Source organism: Labeo rohita, chromosome 20, assembly GCF_022985175.1.
Source record: "Labeo rohita strain BAU-BD-2019 chromosome 20, IGBB_LRoh.1.0, whole genome shotgun sequence".
Lineage (NCBI taxonomy): Eukaryota > Metazoa > Chordata > Actinopteri > Cypriniformes > Cyprinidae > Labeo > Labeo rohita.
This window is the reverse complement of record NC_066888.1, coordinates 29,602,166-29,626,563: the sequence shown is the minus strand read 5'-3', so window position 1 is coordinate 29,626,563 and position 24,398 is coordinate 29,602,166. Positions and strand designations below refer to the sequence as shown.

The 24,398-nt window shown below is 32.1% G+C and overlaps 1 protein-coding gene across 4 annotated transcripts in view; it reads left to right on the top strand.

The window, feature by feature from the left end:
* The window catches only part of dtnba (dystrobrevin, beta a), a 35,662-nt gene that overhangs the window by 3,371 nt on the left and 7,893 nt on the right, over positions 1 to 24,398 (top strand). For all 4 annotated transcript variants that reach the window (XM_051139318.1, XM_051139317.1, XM_051139316.1 and 1 more), the window contains exons 2-15: positions 10,368 to 10,410; positions 12,746 to 12,810; positions 12,902 to 12,982; positions 13,243 to 13,456; positions 13,721 to 13,806; positions 14,114 to 14,268; positions 15,694 to 15,799; positions 15,965 to 16,131; positions 16,896 to 17,020; positions 18,624 to 18,695; positions 20,086 to 20,172; positions 20,255 to 20,345; positions 22,676 to 22,749; positions 22,862 to 22,975. In XM_051139318.1, the coding sequence (XP_050995275.1) occupies positions 12,747 to 12,810; positions 12,902 to 12,982; positions 13,243 to 13,456; positions 13,721 to 13,806; positions 14,114 to 14,268; positions 15,694 to 15,799; positions 15,965 to 16,131; positions 16,896 to 17,020; positions 18,624 to 18,695; positions 20,086 to 20,172; positions 20,255 to 20,345; positions 22,676 to 22,749; positions 22,862 to 22,975 (1,436 nt within the window). In that variant the 5' untranslated portion in view covers positions 10,368 to 10,410; position 12,746. The remainder of the gene's footprint in view (positions 1 to 10,367; positions 10,411 to 12,745; positions 12,811 to 12,901; positions 12,983 to 13,242; positions 13,457 to 13,720; positions 13,807 to 14,113; positions 14,269 to 15,693; positions 15,800 to 15,964; positions 16,132 to 16,895; positions 17,021 to 18,623; positions 18,696 to 20,085; positions 20,173 to 20,254; positions 20,346 to 22,675; positions 22,750 to 22,861; positions 22,976 to 24,398) is intronic.

Genomic DNA, 24,398 nt, shown 5'->3' with positions numbered 1-24,398 from the left:
TTTTTTAAACAGTAGAAAGTGCTTAAAGTCCTTGAAAATCCTTTGAGTTCTTGATTGGTTATTAACCTAGTTTATTAATAGTGAGATTTTAACACATTAAAGGCCCTTGGTGTGTTCCATAATACTAAATTATTACCTTATAGTGTTATTTATGTTGTACTCTGAAGAATATGTTGCTGCTACCGTAATGGTTGTGTCCTAAATACCATGGTAATACCATGCTGCTTTTTGTAAGGGGCTTTAACTTGTGCTCTAGTTTTTATTATTAACTTTTAATAAAAGATTATGAGCACAGACAGTGTTTTTCATTTGAAATCGGACGCAGTAAGACCAGGAAAACTGACGTTGTTATCTGTGAGTTTGAGAGATCATATTTGTGCGTGTTCATACCAGACCAGGGAGAGTTCAAGTCGTCACCAAGGCAAAAATAACCACCAGAGTGTCTTCATGCCAGTCAGTACTTTACTTTTGTATGTGTGTATGAGTGTGTGTGCGAGTGAATGGGGCCCCTGCTGCTTGCCAGCTTTGGCTTCTTAAAACAAAGTGTTTGAAATCCATTTATTCAAGTGACCTGAGTAAAAGCTCCCTCACACACACACACACAGAGGTTGACAGAGGTTTGAGATCCGGAATCTTTGGAATGTTTGTCGCCCTCGTTGGATATACCTGCTACACACACACACACACACACACACATGATGCATGTCCACATTTACAGTGGCATTCAGACAGACTGATGGCCTCTTCCAGAATTAGGACGTCATAAAATAATCATATGAACTGGCAGACCGTAAAAGGGCGTGTTCATATATTGATTATGACATCATTGTGCAGTCTGCAGAACGTCTTGGAACTAGGGATATGTTAGCTAAAAATGAAAATTCTGTCATCATTTAGGGTATGTTTACCTGACAAAGATGTACTACAAGGCAGAAAAGTTTTTTTTTATTTGCATTTTTTAAGTTTCGTGTTCAGGTGACAATGTTGTCAAGACGATCTCTGTTCACGCTGATCCACAAAAGCAACTGATGCTGTAATATGCATGCCAGGCCAGTAGTTGGCGATGTTACTTTTAGGGCCCTATGAAATCCATTTGATTTTTTTTTTTTTTTCAAAATTCCTTTTTTTTTTTTTTTTTTTTTTTTTCAGATTTAATTTTTCTGGATTCCATTTTTTAGTCTTAATTTTTCTAGACTGGTAAAATGTAAAAAATATTAGAGCTGCAAAACGATTAGTCACGATTAATCAATTTAAAATAAGCGTATGTTTGCATAATATGTATGTGTGTGTGTGGTTTAAATAATGTTACATTGTCATTCAGTGTAACACAATATTTATGTAAAAATTCAAACATCATGCTTATTGTGATTTGTAGATATTATAATGTATATAAAAGAATAAGGGAACGTATAAAATTTTATTGTGTTTTAAATGAGTAAAAGTGGCAAATTAAAAATGTAGAATTACACCTAATTAGTATTTGGGGTGATAGTAATTGATCTTTTAATATGTCAAAAATTAATTTTTCTTGTAAATATGCCTGACAAGATCGTTACACTGAATTACATTTTAGTGGGTCTTCTGTAAATTAAGGAAAAGGGTATGATGTTTATTTTTTGCAATTGCAATTTTAATGCAATTAAATTAAACAGAAAACTTTTTAATATTTTTTTGTGAAAAGAGCCACAATTAAAAGCAGTATTACACTTATTGTTTTTACGCTTGAGCCCTTTTTCGTCTTTGACCCATTTGTATATTAAGGAAAAATATGTTAGATTTAGACAAATACATACAAATATTTTTGTTAAAATATATATGTGTGTATTTATATATATGTAAAAATCTGGCAAATTCCATGACATTCCACTTTATACAGTAAATTCTATTATAGTGACTGGATTCCATGATTCCGTCCACGTTTTCACATCACAGAAATCATAGGGCCTTACACTTCATAAAGAAATTCACACATGCCTGTAGAGAGAAGATGTAATATGTATGCGTGTGATGACACCGTATTTACAAATTTGCATTTGTGCTATTTACATGAAGATGATAATCTTACTGTTTTGAAAATGTTTGCATTTTCAGGCCCCCAAAACCCTACTGTCGTGTAAATTGTCATGGCCAAAATGCATAAAAAATGTCAGTTTTTATTTGAAAACGGTGTCTCATAAACCTCCCCAAACTCGCCTTCAGTTTCTTTCTTCACTTGAACACAAAAGATGATATTTTGAAGAATGTTGGTACCCAAGCACTTGCTGGTAGCCATTGACTTCCATAGTTTTTTTCCCCATGCTATGTAAGTCAATGGCTACCGGCAACTGTTTGGTTACCAACATTCTTCAAAATATCAATTTTTTTGTGTTCAACAGAAGAAAGAAATTCATACAGGTTTGGAACTATACTCAGCATTTGTATTTTATACATCCCTATGCAATAACTGTCTTATTCTGCACTACTGTCTTGACATTGATTTTGTGTGCGTTGTTGTTTGTAATCTTATTTAGACTATATATATATTTATTTCAGTTCTTGGTTGCTTAGCTCACACTGTCACGTGACTGCACTGGTTTAATTTTGCTAAATCTTAAAGAACATGGGAGTGAGTAAATGCTAAAAAAATAATTTTTTGGGTACACTATCCCTTTAACCCACTTTCTGGAATGTTACTAGGTTGAATCAGTGGAGGTTTAATCCAGATGCACCTGTCATGACCTCATCTAAAAGAACTGTTGGCCTTTATTTAAGCCAGTTTATTATGTTTTTTTTATGATGATGGTTTTGCTGGCATGGTGTGTGTTATTTTTTTTTTTTTTTAAGTGTGCTTGTTTCTGGAAGCATATTTTCCATTCATTTTCTCCATTTCAAGTCATTAAAAAAAAAACAAAAAACACTTCAACTAAACTAAACAGCTCAAAGTTGAAACTCAACATTTGACTTTTAAAATGAATCAGCCATAGTAGAATAAATGATTAGACGTGTTAGCATTTCCACAGTGACTTCTCTGATTGGTGGACATTTCTGCAGGTTTAGTGGTAACTAAAAAAAAAAAGCAGAAAATCCAGAAAAATCTGTAATATTGTGATATATTATTTCAATGTAAAATAACCATTTTCTATGTGAATATATGTTAAAATGTAATTTATTTCTGTGATCAAAGCTGAATTTTCAGAATCATTACTCCAGTCTTCAGTGTCACATGATCCTTCAGAAATAATTCTAATATACTGATTTGTGTTGGAGAGAGTTATGCTGCTTAATATTTCATTGGAACTTGATACGTTTTTTTCAGGATCCTTTAATAAATAAAAAGTTCAAAAGAACGGGGTTTAATTAAAATAGAAATCTTTTGTAAGACAAAAATACCATTTAAGGAGAAACACTGCAGGTGAATAGGGTAAAAACATGAACTAGTTATTGCCTTGCTTACCCAGTTGATTGATTACGTTGATAATTGCAAACATTTTTTGTATTACAAGGTTTCTAAAATGTTAGGTTTAAATATGCAAATATGCACTAATTTGTATACATTTTTAGTACAAAAATCTGAACACTGGTTGGAGTCAGTTTCAAAATTCTTGTTTCAATTTATTATTATTATTTTCTTCCATATTAGAGTTAAATGTTTTTACAGAGGGAATTTTAGGCAACTCATTTTTGTCACTCCATAATTCAGAAAATATTTAGAACAGACAGAAAACTAAACTTTTCCAAAATTTTATGGAATAATAATAAAATGTTGTATATGTAATCAAGCTAATTATATCTGAACAAATTACCCTGAAAAAAACTTCAGGATATAGGCAGGAATAAAAATGTAAAGTTTGGTGTGTGTAAATGTTACTGAAGTGGAGAGTTACAGCCCAGTGTAAGAGGAAAAAACCCATTTTGAGAAAACGGCCTTTAAAAATATGGATTGTAATTGTAATCTATTGACACAAATAGATAAAGTGCTACAAAGGAAACACTTAATAGTGTTTTTTTTATGTTTTCTTTCCACTAGTTTGAAAAAACACTTTATGAAAAACCTCAAACTTGACAGGTGCATGAAAAAACTGTTTTTATGTGATTTTTGTGATTTGTGGTTTTCAAAGAAATTAATGCGTTTATTCAGTAAGGATGTGTGAAATTGAATAAATGTGTTATTATAATTAAAATGACGGGTAATAATATATATATATTGTGGCATTTTATGATCTTGTATGTGATCTATAAATTATCTTGTTATTATTTCAAATTTAAACAATACAATGTATTCTATTTTTATACCATTTATATTTAAAAATGTTATATAATTTTTTTTTTTTATATAAATTTTAAGTGTTAAATTTTTAAATGCCATTTAAAAGTTTGTGGTCAGTAAATTTTTAATCTTTATTTTTTTAAAGAAATGAATACTTTTATTCAGTAAGAATGTGTGAAATTGATAAAAAGTGATGGCATGGACTTATATTGTTAGAAAAGATTTCTATTTTGAATAAATGATGTTCTCTTTAACTTTTTATTCATCAAAGAGTCCTGAAGAAAGTTTCCAAAACAATATTAAGCAGCACAACTCTTTCCAACATTGATAATAAAAGTAATAAATCAGCATATTAGAATGATTTATAAAGGGTCATGTGACACCAAAGATGAAAATTCAGCTTTGCATCACAGGAATAAATTATATTTTAAAATATATTAAAATGCAAAACCATTATTTTAAACTATAATAATATTTTACAATATTACAGTTTTTTCCTGATTTTTTTTTTTTTTCCTGTTTTTTATTGTTCTGTATGTGTGTGTGTGTGTGTGTATATATATATATATATATATATATTATTTGCTGTTGTTTTTATATTTTTTAATTTTATTATTATTATTTTTATTATTTTTATAATTCTTATTCTCGGTTGCATTTGTTTACTCTCTTGGAGTAAAATTTTTGCAAAAATGTTGTCTATTCAATTTAAACCGGCATGGATAGTACCAATGCTAACTGAAAAAATCAACTTCTTATTCTTATCTTTTGATTTAGTTTGAGCCGGATGTGTTCTTGACAGCTCTCAGTTACCTTGCATTTCAGTTTGTGTTTAACTTCTGGGCTTTTCAGCCTTATTTGTCTCTGTACGAAATGCAAATAGAGCTGATGGCAGTCCTGTGAAACGCAAACACACACACAGTCTCTCCTGTGCTCTGTCACGTCTCTCTGAATGGATGTGACGTCTGAGTTTGATCTGATTTTTGCGCACAAAGACATTGAGCTGCATGAGAGAAAGACTGAATATGGACAACAGAGGAACGTCTGAAAGGCAGATCGGGGCCGCTGTCCGCGGGAAACGACCGAAGGCTTTGTTGATCTCCCTTGAGGAGATATTCAATCATTTGCTCCACGTCACAGCAGAGAGAAACTGATATGAGCTGGCAAAGGAAGAAAAGAACACAAACTCCTCCGACTCAAAAGAAATATTTTCAGATGATTAATTTAAGACACTTATTTGCTGCTAAATATACACGCAGTATTTATGCACACGTGGTGTTTAAACAGGCAGATGGAGCTGTCAGTTGTGGTCGTCATAGCAAATGTTACTGTGGTAAATGTTTCCATAACACAGTCATACACCGCTGCTACTGCAGAGAGTTAGAAACTAGCTGATGAAATGGTAGTAATTAATGATTTTAAGTGCGATTCCATGCACAGTTACGCTGACAGGTGGAAACCTGTTTCAGGCTGGTTGACATACTGATGTTGGGCGAGTGCTTGCGTTATTGCAATCCAGTGTTTTATCATCATGTAAATGTGTTTTTATTGCTAACATAAACGTTTGGTTTTCTGTGATGTCTTCAACATTGCTACAGCCTTGTGAAGTCAATTTGTCACCAATGTACTGTTATCTAGCTGTTAGATGAGGTTCTGCTGAAATTGCAAAACTTGTGAAAGTCTTGCGAGCATGGTTTGATCATTATAAACAAATCTGTAATGTTTTGCAGCATTTGCAGTCTTTTTTTTTGTGAAGCAATATTTATAAATGTATATCTGTCGTGAAGTTGCATTATTCTGTAAATGATCATTATTATTGCAAATTTAATTTATTGCAAATTTTTATATATATTTTTAAATATTAACAAATAAATTTACAAATTTAAATGTTAGAAATTTTATATTTATTTTAAAAATATGATGTATTAATTAGAATATATCATATATTATTACTTATATACAATATATAATTACACACGTTTTATTTATTTTATGTTTTAAGTAAAAATATGTACACACTGTTTATATATAATTTTGTATTAAGTTTTACAAAATGTATATTTATATAAACAATTATATATCAATTAGAATATATCATCTATTATTATTTATATATACAATATGTAATGTATTATTATGTAAACTGTTATATAATTCTGTTATATAATATAATATAAATATATAAAAATATATTTATATGAATATAAAATATAATAAAGTTTATATATAAACAGTTAGTAATTTTTTATATTTTTATGTACAATTTTCAACAAATGTTTTATATATATTTTAAATATTTAATATGAAATATATATATATATACACTTTATATAATTTTTATACTTTTTTTTAATAATTTGTAAGTAATACATTTTATACTTATATAAATTATATATCAATTAGAATATATCAACTGTTATTTCTGATATATACAATATATAATCTATTATTACTTAAACTATTACCAATTTTTAATATTTTTATATACTTTTTAACAAATGTTTTTTTTCTGTTTTAAGTAAAAAATATGTATATGTATATACACACAATTTATGTAATTTGTATAATTTTCCTATAATTTAACTATTGTAAATGGTATACATATACAAAATTATATATAAATTGAAGCGTATCATCTATTATTACTTCTATACAATATGTAGTGTATTAATTCTTAAACTTATAGTTTGTTACATTTTTATATAATTTAAAAAATATATACATTTTATATATGTGTGTGTGTGTGTGTGTGTGTGTGTATATATATATATATATATATATATATATATATATATATATATATATATATATATATATATATATATATATATATATATATATATATATATATATATGTGTGTGTATGCATGTATGTATGTATGTATATGTATATGTTATAAAATGTAAAAAAAAATTGTCTAAGTCTAAGTATTAGTATACTATATATTCTATATAAGTAATAATATATTATATACTCTAATTGATATATATTTATAGTTTAAAAATGGTTAAAATTAAAAAAAAGGTTTTATTTATTTTGTGTATTTTATTTTTATTATGTGTAAGTATAAGCAGTGTTTTGTATTTTAATTTTGTCATTTATTTTCATTTATTCCATTACATAAAATTTTAAATATTAAAAACATAATTGTATTGCATATTTACAATATAATTAAAAATATGTAACATTTTATATACAATTTTAAATTTTAAATAAATATATTTAATAATATATTTGATAAAAAAATTTCAGCACATTTGTCGATTACAAATAAGGAAATGTGTTGCTAAAATATAATTTGTGTGTGTGATGGCTCTAAAATGTTGGCATGTCAAGTAAAAGAATGTTTCTGTTGAGCTTTGGACTGTTGCCGTTGTTTCATAACTTCTCACAGCAGTGTACCAATAATATCTGGCGGTATTATTAATATCTGGCTGTAATATTAATACCTGCCAGCATTAGTCAGTGTGAGTATAGCAGCAGCAGCAGCATTCTGTTCTGCTTTGGTCTCTGAGGGGCCGTCGTGTCTGAAGTAAATGAGCGGCTCAACTCTGGGTTTGGTCCTGAACTGAATGCAGGTATGAATGGAGGTTCGAAAATGAACTGCATCAGCATGGGCTAAAATCTGCCTGACCACACACACACACACACACCCCTCATATGGTGCCTTTACATAATTGTTTTCCACTTATGGCGTGTGAGTGAAAGGTCATGTGTTTGGGCGGCTGACAGGAATAGTAAAGTCACTGCCGCCCGTCTGTGTGACTCCTCCTCTACTTCCACTGTGAAGGTGTTTGTGTTTGTGGTTGTGCATAGACAGTGTGTTTTAGATAATTGTGAATTCTAGCGACAGTTTAATACTGAAATGATGCTGAAATGGATCAGCTTTGAGCTGCTGTTCATCAAGATTAAAAAATGCATTAGAGAAATGGAGTGACTTGATGCATCACATGCCATTATGGCTGGGTTTCTTTCACCTCAACCCTATTCTCTTGAGAACTGTGTGCTGTTTGTGGATTCATGCTTCGACTGTCAGTTTAGTCACTTGTCTTAAAATAGAAATAGAATCAGCTTGTTCTGTATGTTATGCATGGCAACACTAGATTCTTGCTGAATGCATGCACTATTAAAATGGATCTAAAAGTTGCTTCAGATAAAAATGCGTACATGCTGTGAATGCTATGAATGCTGTTACATATATAGTATAATATAATGCAGTGTGTGTGTGTGTGTGTGTGTGTATATACAGGGTGGGTGAAAAGTAACTAGGCAGTATTTAATGACTATAGAACTTGTAGTATCACTTACTACTATCATGGTGCCTAAATAGGAATGTGAAAATTTGCAAGCGTTTTCCGATGTAATAAAGTAAATAAATTTGTTTCAATAAATTTGTATAAAAACTATGTACTTTATTACCATTTTGTAATGCTTTGTTGCTTTTCACCCACCCTGTGTGTGTGTGTGTGTATATGTGTGTGTGTATATGTGTGTGTGTATATGTGTGTGTGTATATGTGTGTGTGTGTGTGTGTACTTGTTTTTGCTACATTGTGGGGACCAAATGTCCCTACAAGGATAGTAAAACCTGAAATTTTTGACATTGTGGCGACCGGCTTGTGGTCCCCATGGGTACAAAAGCTTATAAATCATACAGAATGAGATTTTTTGAGAAAGTAAAAATGCAGAAAGTTTTCTGTAAGGGTTAGGTTTAGGGGTAGGGTTAGGGTAAGGGGATAGAAAATACAGTGTGAACAGTATACAAACCATTGCGCCTATGGAGAGTCCCCACAAAGATAATAAACCAGACGTGTGTGTGTGTGTGTGTGTGTGTGTGTGTGCATGCATCCGTATATACATATTTATTTATTATATTACATACATATATATATATATATATATATTTCATTTCATTATATTGCATTATATATATATATATATATATATATATATATATATATATATATATATTCATTTATTTTAAATGTGTGTGTGTGTATATATATGAGTTTAAAATATACTTAACATTTAAAAAAATAGTTTATATAACATGATAATATAACATTTTTATAAATTATATTATGTATATATAATATTTGTGTTTTTTTAGTATTTTTTCTGATATGAATATAAACTTAGCATGTGTTTAAAAATGCTTTATATAATCCAATAATATATAATTTTTATAAATAATATTAGAAATTTAATATTTAATTGTATGTATTTTTGCTGATATGAATCAGGAAATTATGTTTTAATATTGTTGTTGTTGTTATTAAAAGGATTGTTAATAAAAATTTAAATGGATGGAAATTGCTTATATAATTCAAATACATAAATTTTAAATCTAAGCTTAAATATTGTATCATTGGTTATTGAAAACATTTCATTTGCCAGGATTTCTCAGTTTTGACTTTTCTTCCCCACTCAGATTATAAAACCTCCCCTCTGTAATATTTTAATATAAAATAAATATTAAATTCATGTAATGTTATATATATATACTATATATTTTTATATATAAATATATATTTTTTATATTTCTTAATTTAAATGTGTATGTGCAACTGTGCAATTTTATTTTTATTTACATTTTTATTATTTATTTATTTATTTGTATAGCATAGAATCATTACTTAGACAACAAACATTTCACAAAAAAATCTGTCTGTTTTTTCTCTTCCAAAAAAAGTTTATATTTGGTTATAGTTTTGTTAGGATCCGAAAGTGTAATTAATATGTATATTTTTACATCATGATCATATCATCTGCTAATTAAATTAACCGCTACTGTATACTAAAGGTGTTGAAATATGGAATCCTTTAATAACGCACTTCAGTATTTACTGAATGAAAAACAAAATGAGTTTTAAATAGCGTGCTGCTGCATTTATCACTCCATGTAACTGAAGAAATCTTGCACCTCAGTGACAGGAGCAGATGTGATTGACAGACTGACGTATGACGGTCCAAAAAAACGATCACAGACGCAGTGTGGGAATCAGAGATGTGCTGGACAGTTGCTGTGATTCATGTGTGATTAATCTGTGATTAATGTGACGTGTGTGACTAAACTGAAGTGGGCAAATGTCTGATCATCTCACTTTCTTCCTGTTTTCAGGCCTCTTGATGCTCTCACCTGACTGACCTACAGCCGAGATCAGGTAACTAATGACAGGTGTTTCCTCTTAATTTACTTGTACTTCTACATTTCATATTTTGGTTGTATTATCATTTCAAAAGTTTGGGGTCTGTAAGATTTATTGTAAAATTTTGAAATATTTTTTAAAATTTAAAATAACCATTTTCTATTTAAATATATTTTAAAATGTAATTTATTTCTGTGATGCAAAGCTGAATTTTCAGCATCATTACTCCAGTCTTCAGTGTCACATGATCATTCAGAAATCATTCTAATATGCTGATTTGCTGCTCAAGAAACATTTCTGTCACTTTTGATCAATTTAGTGGATTTCTTAATGAAAGTATTAAATCTTTATGTCCCCAAACTTTTGTCTATAAATAGCTTCATTAAAGATGATTGTGATTAAAACATTACACCGTTTAAGGAAGTTTCAGTCCTCAACTGCGGTCGGTTTGTTTGTGTGTGTTGGTGATTTTTAGCGTGTCGGTGTGATGAGTGTTAATGTGAGTTCAGGACACTGGAATGTTTTAGCAGTGAGCTGCTGCACGTCTGGACCGACTGTTTGACAAATTATTCCCACTCAAGTGTGAGTTCATGCAGATACTCATAAGTTCAAATAAAGGCATTTGAGGGCAAAACGACGATGTCATTGAGTTGAAGAGGACAAAGAAGTTCTTACCGAGTGGATGTCAGTTTTAGTCAAGTTGTGTTAAACATAGCTGTTGTCAGTGTTTGTGCCTCTGTGTCCCAGGGGATTATGGGTAAGTCTCACCGGAGACCCTCAAATCCCTGCAGGAATGTGTGTTCACATGCTTCAGTGCTTTGCAGTAAGTAGAGAGAAATTTGGTTCTGTTCTTTATTAAGATGCGACTGAAATTCAGTTGTGTGTCAGCTGTCAGTGAGTGGCACAAAAAGTCATTGTTAACAGGTTTTTGGCATCTCTGCTTGCTAGGGCGTTCCTTATCTGTTTTGATTTTTCATCCCCATACAGATTTTTAAACGTCCCTTCTATAAGATTTGAACAATTAAATATAATATAATGTTAAATTCATGTAAATACATGTTAAAATCGAACTATTTGTTTGTAATTGTGCATTTTTTAAAGTTTTTTTTTATCGCATAGAATGATTAATATGACAACAAACAGTTTAGAAAAAATCCAGTGTGTTTTCTTTTTCCAAAAATGTTTATATTTAGTTCAAGTTTGCTTAAGATCAAAGTATGTCATTAATATTTTTTTTTGTCATGATTTAAAAATACCAGTATTAAACCAATTTTATTTGAGATAATTCAGAGATGATTTAGATTTTAGTAATGGGACAACATAAATGGCATTACCATCACATTTTATTACCATCATGCATGGTTACAAAAAAATACACTATTACACATTTTGCGAATAGTTATTTGTTTATTTATTAACATTTCAGGACAAAAATTCATTACCATCACATTTCATCATGCATTATTTAAAAAAAAAACATAGTTACACATTATACAAAAATGTATTTGTTTATTTTTTATAGTTGAAGTACAAGAGAAAAATCCATTACCGTCATATTTCATGATGCATTGTTAAAAAAAATAGTTAAAAATTATACAAAAATTATACCATTACATCACATTGTTTTTACCTTCATGCATTGTTAAAAAAAAAAAACACATTATACAAAAATAAATGTTTTTATTTTATTTTATTTTTAAAAAATCCATTACCATCAAATTTCATTACCTTTGTGCATTGTTTAAAGAAAACATAGTTGCACATTATACAATAATGTATTTGTTTGTTTGTTTGTTTTACAATACAAGAGAAAAATCAATTACAATAAATATTATTATCATATTTTACCATCATGCATGGTTTTAAAAAAACACAAATATGCATTTATTTATTTATTTTAGTTACAATACAAGAGAAAAAAATCCATTACCATCACATTTCTTTACCATCATGCATTGTTTAAAAAATACATGCATGCAATAATTTTATTTATTTACATATTTTAGTTACAAGTAAAAACAATCCATTACCATCACATTTTTTTACTATAATGCACGGTTTAAAAAAAAATCCGCACTGCTACACATATGCAAACATTGATTTTATTTATTTTAGTAACAACACAAGAAAAATACTTTTACCTTCATATTTCATTGCCATCATGCAATACACAAAAAGGAACATTATGCTAAAATTCACTTTATGTGAGTTTTACATGTGTGAAATGTTTGAAGATGTTTGAAGATGTTTCATTCTTTTAAAGAAATCATTTGTTTCAAGATTTCAAAAGTTCAAAAGTGCCTCTAATTGTTTGCCCGTCTATGGTTCGTTTCTCTCTGCGTGTCTCTAGGATGATAGAAGAGAGACGGAAAGGGATTGTCATGGCCGACAGGAAGCAGATCTTCACGGACATGAGTGAGTGCCACCCACCGTGTGACCTTTGTCCTCTATTGCATGTGTTCACAAACTGGTGCAGCTGAATAAAAATGTGTGACTATTTCTTCAGAGACGCAGAATTATGACACCATCCGGCTGTCCACGTACCGCACCGCCTGCAAGCTCAGATTCATTCAGAAGAAATGCAACCGTGAGTAGCACTTAATGCTTTAAGGATCATGTGACACTGAAGACTGGAGTAATGATGCTGAAAATTCAGCTTTGCAGCCCAGGAATAAATTACATTTTACAATATATTCAAATAGAAACCAGTTATTTTAAATTGTAATATTATTTTACATTATTACTGTACTTTTGATTAAATAAATGCAGGCTTTAGAGTAATATGAGCTAATATAGTAAGGTTTTCTTTAAAATAATTCCCAATATTTCATGTGTTTTCTCTCTCAGTGCATCTGGTGGACGTGTGGAACATGATCGAGGCGTTCCGTGACAATGGTCTGAACACGCTGGACATCTGTACCGAGATCAGCGTGGCTCGGCTGGAGACCATCATCACCTGCATCTACCAGCAGCTAAATAAACGGCTGCCCACCACACACCAGATCAACGTCCAGCACAACACCAGCCTGCTGCTCAACTTCATAGTGGCGGCACACGACAGGTGTGTGTGTATTCGTGTTGTGTTGTGTAAATTGATCAAAAAGTTACGTTTAGAATGTTACAAAGCATTCTACATTCTGTTACAAAACATTCTGTTTCAAATAAATGCTGTTCCTTTGAACTATTAAAGAATTCTAAAAAATGTATCATGGTTTCAACAAATTATGAAGCAGCACAACTGTTTTTAACATTGGTAATAGTATGTTTCTTGAGAAAGCAAATCAGCATCAGTTCATTTGACGATGTAACTGTGTGTGTTTTGCAGTGATGCTCAGGGAAGGCTGACGGTGTTTTCTGTTAAAATGATGCTGTCAGTGCTGTGTGGAGGGAAACTGGTTGATAAACTTCGCTGTAAGTTCATGCATTGATTTCAGCATTGACACTCACTAGTGGACAAATCACATCAAGTTGTCTTTATTTGTTTGCTTTATAAAATAGAATTTGTTTCAAAGCATCTTCACAGTAATAGCTAACGAGTGATGGAAACACCTAATTTAAAAAAAATATCCATTATATATTATATATATTAGCAACAAAAGTTTTTACACTCACTCAAGGTGGTTTTTGACTTGAAAAAAATGACAAGTCAGTGATATGCAAATCATCATGAATATGTGCTGTGGCTGATGTAATGAGTACATTTCTTTGTGTTTGTTAGATATTTTCTCTCAGATATCAGATACTCATGGTGCGATGGTGATGTCCAAGTTCGACCACTTCCTGCGGGAGGCGCTAAAGCTGCCCACTGCCATTTTTGAGGGGCCGTCGTTCGGCTACATGGATCACTTCGCCAGATCCTGCTTTCCTCAACAAGTACCTATTTCGCACACGTTTCTTCTTTTTGTTTTGTGGGTGATGTTTTTACTGTTATTACTGCTAAATGTCCAGAATACCTTAGCAACAACATAGCAACACCTCAACAACAGCATAGCGGTGTTCAAAACACTGAGAATAACTTAGCAACACTGTAGCAACAAAATAGTAGTGTTGTTGCTACAGAATACATTAGTGTTAATGTATTCTGAGTAATGTAACACTCAAAATACCTTAACAATCACATAGCAACACCCTAGCAACAGTGTAGCAGTGCCCTAAACACTCAGAATACCTTAGCAACCACATAGCAACAGCGTAGCAGTGCCCTAAACACTCATAATACCTTAACAACTACATAGCAACACCCTAGCAACAGCACAGCAGTGTCCGCAACACTCTAACAACAGCACAGCATTTCCCTAAATACTCAGAATACCTTAACAACCACATAGCAAAACCCTAGCAAAAGCATAGCAGTGTACAAAACACTTAGATTACCATAGTAACAGCACAGCAGTGCCCTAAACACTCAAAATACTTCAACAACCGTATAGCAACACCCTAACAACAGCATATCAGTGGCCTAATCACTCAAAATACAATAGAAACAGCATAGCAACACCCTAGCTACAGCATAGCAGTGCCCAAAACACTCAAAATACCATAGCAACAGCATAGCAGTGCCCTAAACAAACAAAATACCTCAGCAACCACATAGCAACACCCTAACAACAGCATATCAGTGCCCTAACCACTCAAAATACAATAGCAACAGCATAGCAACACCCTAGCAACAGCATAGCAGTGCCCTTAATACTCAAAATACCATAGCAACAGCATAGCAACACCCTAACAACAGCATATTAGTGCCCTAATCACTCAAAATACAATAGCAACAGCTTAGCAACACCCTAGCAACAGCATAGCAGTGCCCACAACACTCAAAATACCTCAGCAACCCCATAGCAACACCCTAACAACAGCATATCAGTGCCATAATCATTTAAAATACAATAGCAACACCCTAGCAACAGCATAGCAGTGCCCTAAATATTCAAAATACCTCAGCAACCGCATAGCAACACCCTAACAACAGCATATCAGTGCCCTAATCACTCAAAATACAATAGCAACAGCATAGCAACACCCTAGCAACAGCGTAGCAGTGCCCTAAATACTCTCAATACCTCAGCAACCACATAGCAGTGCCCAAAACAATCAGAATACCACAGCAACACCTTAGCAACAGCATAGAGGTGCCCTAAACACAGAGCCTCCACATAGCAACACCCTTGACTAGCAACAGTGAGTTTTGCACCAGAAAAGCACTGCTCACTTTTTGTCAGAAAATGCAGAAATGTGTAAATGTTGGCCAGTTCTGTCATGGATGTATATTTGAGTCTGTGTATGTGTGTTTAACAGAAGAAGGTGATGCTGAACATGTTTCTGGATACTCTGATGTCAGATTCTCCTCCTCAGTGTGTCATTTGGCTTCCTCTGCTGCATCGGCTGGCCATCGTAGAGAACGGTAACAGACACACTGAATAATATATGCTTAATTATTCATATTACTCACACTAATTTATGCTGCCGTGACAAAGCTAGAATTTGTACAGATTCATTATTCCATGAACATTCATTTTCTAGTTTAATATTCATATGTTACAGCACAATGAATCTCTGTCTTTTTCAGTCCGTCATCCGGTGGCGTGCTCTTTCTGTCGGTCGGAGGGCATGACGGGATTCCGTTATCGCTGTCAGCAGTGTTTTAACTATCAGCTGTGTCAGAACTGTTTTTGGCGCGGCAATGCGAGCGGAAACCACAACAACCAGCACGAGATGAAGGAGCATTCGTCCTGGGTGAGGATCAACTACAGCAGTCACATCATACTTTTTATTTATTTATTTATTTATTTATGTTACTCAAGTTTTTTTGCACTGAAAACAGTCCTAATTTAGTTTTTTTTAAATGGGAATTAAAAAATAAACAAATAAATTGGAAGTAATACATTTTATTAATTAATAAAAAAAATATTAGAGCTATTTAAGGCTGTATTTATTTGAATTCTGAATACAGTAAAAGCAGTAATATTATGAAATATTATTATAATTTAAAATAACTGTTTTCTATTGCAGTATATTGTAAAATTATATATTGTATATTGTCTTCAGTGTCACATGATCCTTCAGAAATCATTCTAATATGCTGATTTGCTGCTTATTAATGTTGAAAATATATATTTGTGCGGAGTAATGTTTTTGTGAAAACTGCAATATGTTTGGATTGTCTGATGAATAGAAAGTTCAAAAGAACAGCATTGATTTGAAACCGAGACAGTAACATTATAAATGTATTTACTGTCACTTTTAATCAATTTAATGCATCCTTGATAAATAAAAGAATTAATTTCTTTTAAAAAATCTTACTAACCCCAAACTTTTATGGTTGTTTTAATGATGCTTTCTATTGTGCAAGCTTCCCACAGGCTGGAAAACCATTGAAATTTCTACACTTAATGTGCATTTCTTTATGCAAATGGATCTGTTACTTAATCTGAAACTCGTGTCTTGTCTTTTAGAGGTTTTCAGTTTTGGTTCCTTATATTTGTGTGTGTTTGTTCCAGAAATCTCCAGCTAAAAAGTTGGGTCGTGCCATCAGTAAATCTTTGGGCTGTGTGCCAAGCAGAGAGCCGTCCCACCCCGTCTACCCAGAATACCCCGAGAAACCCCTCAACCTGTCCAATATAGTGTAAGACAGTCACACAGACACACACACACACAATCCTCTGTCTGTGGCCATTTTGAAAGTGTTGGGAATGTTTCTATTGGTTCCCGACATCACATGATCACTTGTCTGTGTGGACACACTGATGAGGGTCAGACACCATCACTCGACAGAGAAACAGAGAGACATAGAGACAGAGAAGGAGTTTGCTTTTATTTTCTGCTTACAGACGTGAGGTCAGTTACTGTATGATTTTGTCTTCATTCTGCACAAATGTTTGTCCCGATCCGTCTTTTTTTTTTTCCCCAGGAATCCTGTTCTGTCTCTGCCTGTTCTGTCTATGTTGCTTCAGTCTCTTAGTTTTGCATGACTGACTGGTTTGTGTGTTTGTGTGTGTGTGTGTGTATTTGGGTCAGTTGAAAAGTATAAGGTTTTTAAGATTTATTCAGAATGCATGGGTGTGTGTGAAAGTGTTTACAAATTGTTTTCAAACTGTCCATGAAGTTTTATTAATGTCAATTAAGATTTTAGTTTAAAGTGTATATGAATGTATAATGAAAAGTAACTGTCTATATTGTGACAGTCAATATTTATTTGATGTTTTCCTCAGTTTTTATCACCTTTTAGTTGTTTTGTAGTTCACTATGGTGTGACAAATTTAAACCCTGCATCCCAATGAATGTGAAACTATGCAAGAATAATGATTAAAAATTCAAAATGTTGTTTAAAATAAATAAATAGTAAAATAATTTGACTTCAGCATCGTTGAATTGGGTAATATTTAGTATATATGTGACCCTGGACCACAAAACCAGTCATAATAAATAAGCTTTCCATTGATTTTTTTTTTTTTTTTTTTTTTTTTTTTAAGGATGTGGCAATATTTGGCTGAGATACAACTATTTCAAAATCTGGAATCTGAGGGTGCAAAAAAATCAAAATACTGAGAAAATCACCTTTAAAGTTGTCTAAATGAAGTTCTTAGCAATGCATATTACTTAACAAAAATTAAGTTTTGATATATTTACTGTAGGAAATTTACAAAATATCTTAATGTAACATGATCTTTACTTAATATCCTAATGATTTTTGGCATAAAAGAAAAATTGATATTTTTGACCCATAAAACTGTATTGTTGGCTACTGCTACAAATATACTTGTGCTACCTAAGACTGGTTTTGTGGCTAAGGGTCACATATGTGTGTTTGTGTCAGCAGCACAAATTAGACAAATTAACAGTTGAATGTCAAAGGTTTCTGTTTTAAGGACAAAAAGCATTCAGCATTCAAAAACCTGCAAACCTGCAATTTGCAAAGGAGTGGAAACAAATTATGAAATGCTGATAATTTAACATATTTGTAGCCTGGTTTAAGAATTGTTTTTTTCTGGTGATTAAGAGATAATACAAAACTTCTTCACCTTGATTGTTGTCAAAATCAAAAAAGCTACTAAATGTTGTGAGAAAGTGCAACATGCTCAAGAAAAACTGGCACTATTTCGGAAGTCAGCACCTTAAAATTAGTAAGAAACAAGTATTGGATTTTATTCAGCAAATATAATGAAGGGTGGTGGTGTCATGTCTATATTTTGTGTACAGTATATATATTATCTTTTCTTCCCCTCTAGTCCTCCCCGTCCAATAGGAAACATGAATGAACCAGTCCTGCCCCCGTCTGCAGGTGTCAGCCCCTCTAAGAGGTGAGCACACCTTCTCTTCACCTTTGACCTTTCAGATGAGTCACTTTGTAGAGTTTTATGTGTGAGAATTTTTTAATCCGTCTGTTACGACTTTCATATAATTATCATTCAGCTAAAGCTTTATAATTTCTAATATACACGCATTTCAAAATTAAGATTAATTTTTCTACATCATATTGTGATGCCTAAAATACAAACTGTTTATTTCAGTTAATAATGTCTTTTAATTTCCTTTTTAATAAAGTAAATCTAGTTTAGATTTATAATTTCAGCCCTCTATTGGTTATTAGCATTATAATTAATTATAAGTGTAAAAACTGCAATTCCAGGGTCCAAAACTACCTTTTTACAACACCTGCTAATACCTAAGTATTTTTTACAGGCCGTGAAACTGTATTTGCACATCTAGGAACATGAAAAACCAGAAAATATCAAGATTTTTTGTTTCATGGGAATTAATTAAAAAAAAAAAAAAAAAAAAAAAAAAAAAAAAAGGAATTAAAAAAAATTATAATGTACTTTTTTTTTTTATTTAATTCATAAATATTTTTTACAGGTCATGAAACTGTATTTGCATTTTTAGGCAATTACTACTATTACTACTACTAATTATTTTTAATTATGAATTTACTGTCAAAAATTACACTTGCAATTTTTTTTTAACTCACTGATGCATGAATTAGTAAAGGAAAAAGAAATGTTTAATTTTACTTTTCAACAACAATAATTTTTTTTGTTAAATATAAAAAATAAAAACTTTTAGGTGTTGTCACTAGAATTTTGCTGTGGAAGTTAAAACTCTAAAAACATTGCATATACTGTCTTTTAAAATGTAGTATAGTTTTATATGGTAAGGGAATTTAATTAAGTTAGTTTGACCAAACAACAGGTTTTAATTCATGCAATTTTATGTTTTTTTTCCATTACGTTCTTTAGTAAAGAATCATTTCCAATCCATTTTTTCTCTAAAATGTATTTGCAATAGAAGATCACATGATTGTGGTTTGGCTATAATATCATGTCCTGAATGGAAAAAAACATGACTTTAATAAAATGTTTAAAAAACGACTTTTGTGGAGAGCTGGTGGATTTAAGTCATATTTTAATTAACTTTTCATGTGTAGTTTTTAAATACAGTGTATATATATTTGTACAGCAACACCAACTATTATTAGTCAATAATTATTATATAAATGTCATGTTTGATGAAAATGAATAAAATTATGTAATTAAATTGCAGCCTTAGGCGCATCCCTAATACAAATTAGTGACAGAGCAGTGTTAAACGCAGTTTTGTAAGCTTATAGTACAGCCCACTCATATAAAAACTGTTTAAATCTGTAATTTGCAATTAAATTTAGTTTTTGTGTGTGTGTGTGTGTGTGTGTAGAACGCCAACTCTAGCCGCAGCTCAGCGTATGAATGAGGAACACGCTCTGATCGCAGCGTATGTGAACAAACTCCAGAGCAGCCCACGGTGAGTGTGTGTGTGTGTGTGTCGGCAAAGGTTATTTAAGGTTTTGCAAATGTAATAACATTTTCTGTGTGTGTGTTTGTAGTGCATTAGACAGTCCTACCCGAACGGATGAAGAGCACAAACTCATTGCTCGCTACGCCTCTCGTCTGGCCACGGATCCTGGACACACAGGAGTGAGTTACACTTTTACTCTCTTTTCAAACTAAGCTCAGTACAGACATACTAGATGCCTTCTAGTATTGGACAAAAAGTCTTAAAGGGGTCCTATTATGCTTTTTCACTTTTTGAATTTTAGTTAGTGTGTGGTGTGTATCTTTGGGCATTAAAAAGACCTACAAAGTTACAAATCTTGAAGTTCACTCCAAAGGGAGATATTTTGTTTTTAAAAAATCCCTACAATGAACGGCTCCTTTGGACTACAGCGTTTGTTTTCTGGATGTTATGATGTCACAACGCGGCCCTTTAGAATATCATTAAATTAAATCCTGCCTACTGAAATTTGAATGGTTGGGGGTGTGTAGGGACGAGGTGGGGGATTATCCTAACTTTAGCGATGCAGCGCAAAGAGCCACTTCTGGGACGCTTCAACAAGCCGGTGTGGCGGATGTAAACACAAGCATTGACTAGATGTGTCGCAATCTGCTCCAGTGGCCTTGTCATTTTTGCTGCTTTTTAAATAACTGAGGAAATGTAAGCATTATAATTAGTAACTTATAATGTTTTTATTCAGTTGTTGTCATATTAAATCATATTAGAAACATTAGGCTGCTTTTAGCCTTATGCTGGAGCTGGTTTCGGCAATGAGACTAAGTATGTAAATAATTAAATACATTAGCACGATAATATCATGTATTGGCGATCTCGCAGGCTGACGATAGGACCCAACACTAACTTACTGTAGTGTATTATTTACTCACCCTCCATGCATTCTGGTTGTATATGATTTCTTTCTTTCAGCTGAATACAACAGGAGTTATATTAAAATTTATCCTGGCACTCCCAAGCTTTACAACGGCATAGACGGGTGTTTCTCTTCATCAGTCCAAAACAAGTCAATAAAGTGCATCCATCTGTAACTAAAAGTGCCTCACGCGGCTCTGGGGGGTCAATAAAGGCCTCCTGTAGTGAATCGATGCTTTTTTTGTACGAAAAATATCCATATTTAAAATGTAAGAATCGTTTTAATCTATCTTGCGCTAACAGTTGTACACGGAGCTTGCTGCTTTGGTAAGGGTCGTGGCAGTACTGAAACACCGTCTAAGCTGTTTACTGGTAGAGCTAACCAATCACAACACATTTCATTTTTTAGAAGGCGGGCCTTCATCAAACCCAGAACTGATTGAGCCTTTTATGCCAGGCTGGGAGAAAGGTATTGTAATAATGTAATGAGAGCATGTTGTAGTACACCCCCAAAACAAAATCAAGACTTTGTAAAAGAGCATAATAGGACCCCTTTAAATTGACATTAAAGGAGAAGTCCACTTCCAAAACAAAGATTCACATAGAATGTACTCACTCCCTTGTCATCCAAGATGTCTTTCTTTCTTCAGTTGTAAAGAAATTATTTGAGGAAAACATTTCAGCATTTTTCTCCATATAATGGACTGATACGGTGCCCTGAGTTTGAACTTCCAAAATGCAGTTTAAATGCGGCTTCAAACGATCCCAAATGTGGTTGTAAACAAACCCAGCTGAGAAAGAAGGATCTTATGTAGTGTAACGATCGGTTATTTTCATAAAAATAATACAAAAATAATAGCTTTTTAATGCCAAACGCTCGTCTTGTCTTACTCTGCCTGGACTGTTTTTTTTCCGGTTCATGACAGTTAGGGTATGTCGAAAAACTCCCATCTAATGTTCTCCCTCAACTTCAAAATCGTCCTGTATCGCTGTTTTACCTTTTTTGTTGAGGGTGTTTGATCTTCTTTGCATGTTCACTTTGCAAAGACTGGATCGGTACTTCTGCAGCTATGTAGGATGATTTTGAAATGGTTTTTGAAGTTGAGGGAGAAAATACGATTGGAGTTTTTTGACATACCCTAACTGTCTTGAGCCAGGATACACAGAGTTCAGGCAGCGCAAAGCAAGACGAGTGTTTGAGTAAAAAGTATTTAAATTGTATTTTTTAAATAGCTAGCTAAGACCCCTCTTTCTCTGCTGGGATCATTTACAACCGCATTTGGGATCATTTGAAGCCACATTTAAACTGCACTTTGGAAGTTCAAACTCGGGGCACCATATCAGTCCATTATATAGAGAAAAATGCTGAAATGTTTGCTTCAAAAAACATAATTTCTTTACGAAAGAAAGACATGAACATCTTGGATGACAAGGAGGTGAGTGCACTGTATGTGAATCTTTGTTTTGGAAGTGGACTTCTCCTTTAAGCTTACATTAACAGTCAGGTTTGACTCATATTTTGGGAGAGTTTTGTCTCCAAACTATAGCTGAGCAAGTGCACACAGTCATATTTCTGTATTCCTGCTGCTCTTGTGAATCACAGAGACCTTCAGACTTCAGCTACGACACCAACAAACAGCAGAGAGATCTGATCATGCAGCTGGAGAACAAAAACAGGTACTCTCGCTCACAGCTGCACATAGAGATGTTTTCACGAGGATTTACATCCAGTGGTTTTGGATTTCAGTCTCAGCGAGTGTGTAATTGGTAATGCTGTGTGTGTTTTCAGGGAGATTTTGCAGGAGATCCAGCGTTTGCGAGCGGAGCATGAACAGGCATGTCAGCCGACTCCAGAGAGAGTCCAACAAAACCCGACCCTGCTGGCAGAACTCAGACAACTCAGGTACCACACACACACACTCTTGCATATGTGGTTTACGGGGACTCTCCAGAGGCGTAATGGTTTTTATACTGTACAAAATGTATTTTGTATTCCCCTACCTCTTTCAGGAAACTACAGGCAACTTTTGAATTTCATAAAACACCATTTAGTGTGTTTATTTAAGCCTTTTGGTTAACAGGTCACAGAAAGTGTCTTTATAAACCATGTTTGCGTAGTAGTGTCCTCATGAACCATATATATTAGAACACACATACACACACACGCATATTGGGTGTTACGTTTTATAACTTTCCCTAGATGTAATTATTTTTATACTGTTCAAACTATATTCTAACCCTAAACACAGCCCTCACACCAAACTTTTTGCATTTTTACTTCTTTTTTTAACTTGAGTATAATTTATAAGCTGTTTTCCTCATACAGACCAAAAAAATGTCTCCACAAGGTCAAATAATTCAGGTTTTGCTACCCTAACATAGGGTTTATCCGGACCACACACACACAGATTCTGAATACAGATATCATATATCATTAACACAGATGTTTCCAGATTCAGTCTCTGCATGCCTTTTTGTTTTAGCTATTGCAAGATGTTTATTATATTTTTTAAAGATTATTTAAAATAACAGAGATATTTTAATATATTTAAGATATGATTGCAATTTTCATTATATTTTATTTTCAGTTTTAGTTATAGTAATTTTTTATTTAGTTTTAGTTATAGTAATTTTGTTGCTTTTATTTTTTTTTTAGTGGTTATATTATTTTTGCTCATGTTAAACTAAATTTATGAACAAACAATAAACGACTGTATTTTTATTAACTAACATGGACGAAGTTGAATAGTGTAATAAATGTATTGTTCATTGTTCATGTTAGTTAAAACATTAACTAACGTTAACAAATGACACCTTATTGTAAAGTGTTACCAAATGAGGTTAATTATTTGTTAACATTATTTAATACACTGTGAAATAACAAAGAATGACCAATTGCATATTTATTAACTAACATTAACAAAGGTTAATAAACGTTATAAAAAATATATATAGATTTTTATAATTGTTAGTTCATGTTAATTGTTTAATGTTAACAAAAGATAACTTACCATCATTTTTGCTTATTACTATAAAACATATTTACTTATATTTACTTACTTTTTTTGATTGTTTACAGTCAAAAAAAACTGTTGGGTAAGTCATAAAATCGTAAAATTATGTCATTGGAAGAAAATGTTTTCTATAATAAACATAAAGCTGTATTTATTTATTTATTTATTTATTTAAATTCATGATTAAGTTAATAAAAAGGTGTTTGTTTGTTTTGCCATTTTCTTATAATTTGTCGAGATAATTTTCCTTTTTTTTTTTTTCTTTTTTTTTTTAATTGCCATTATTCTCTATGACTTCTCTTATTAGATTCG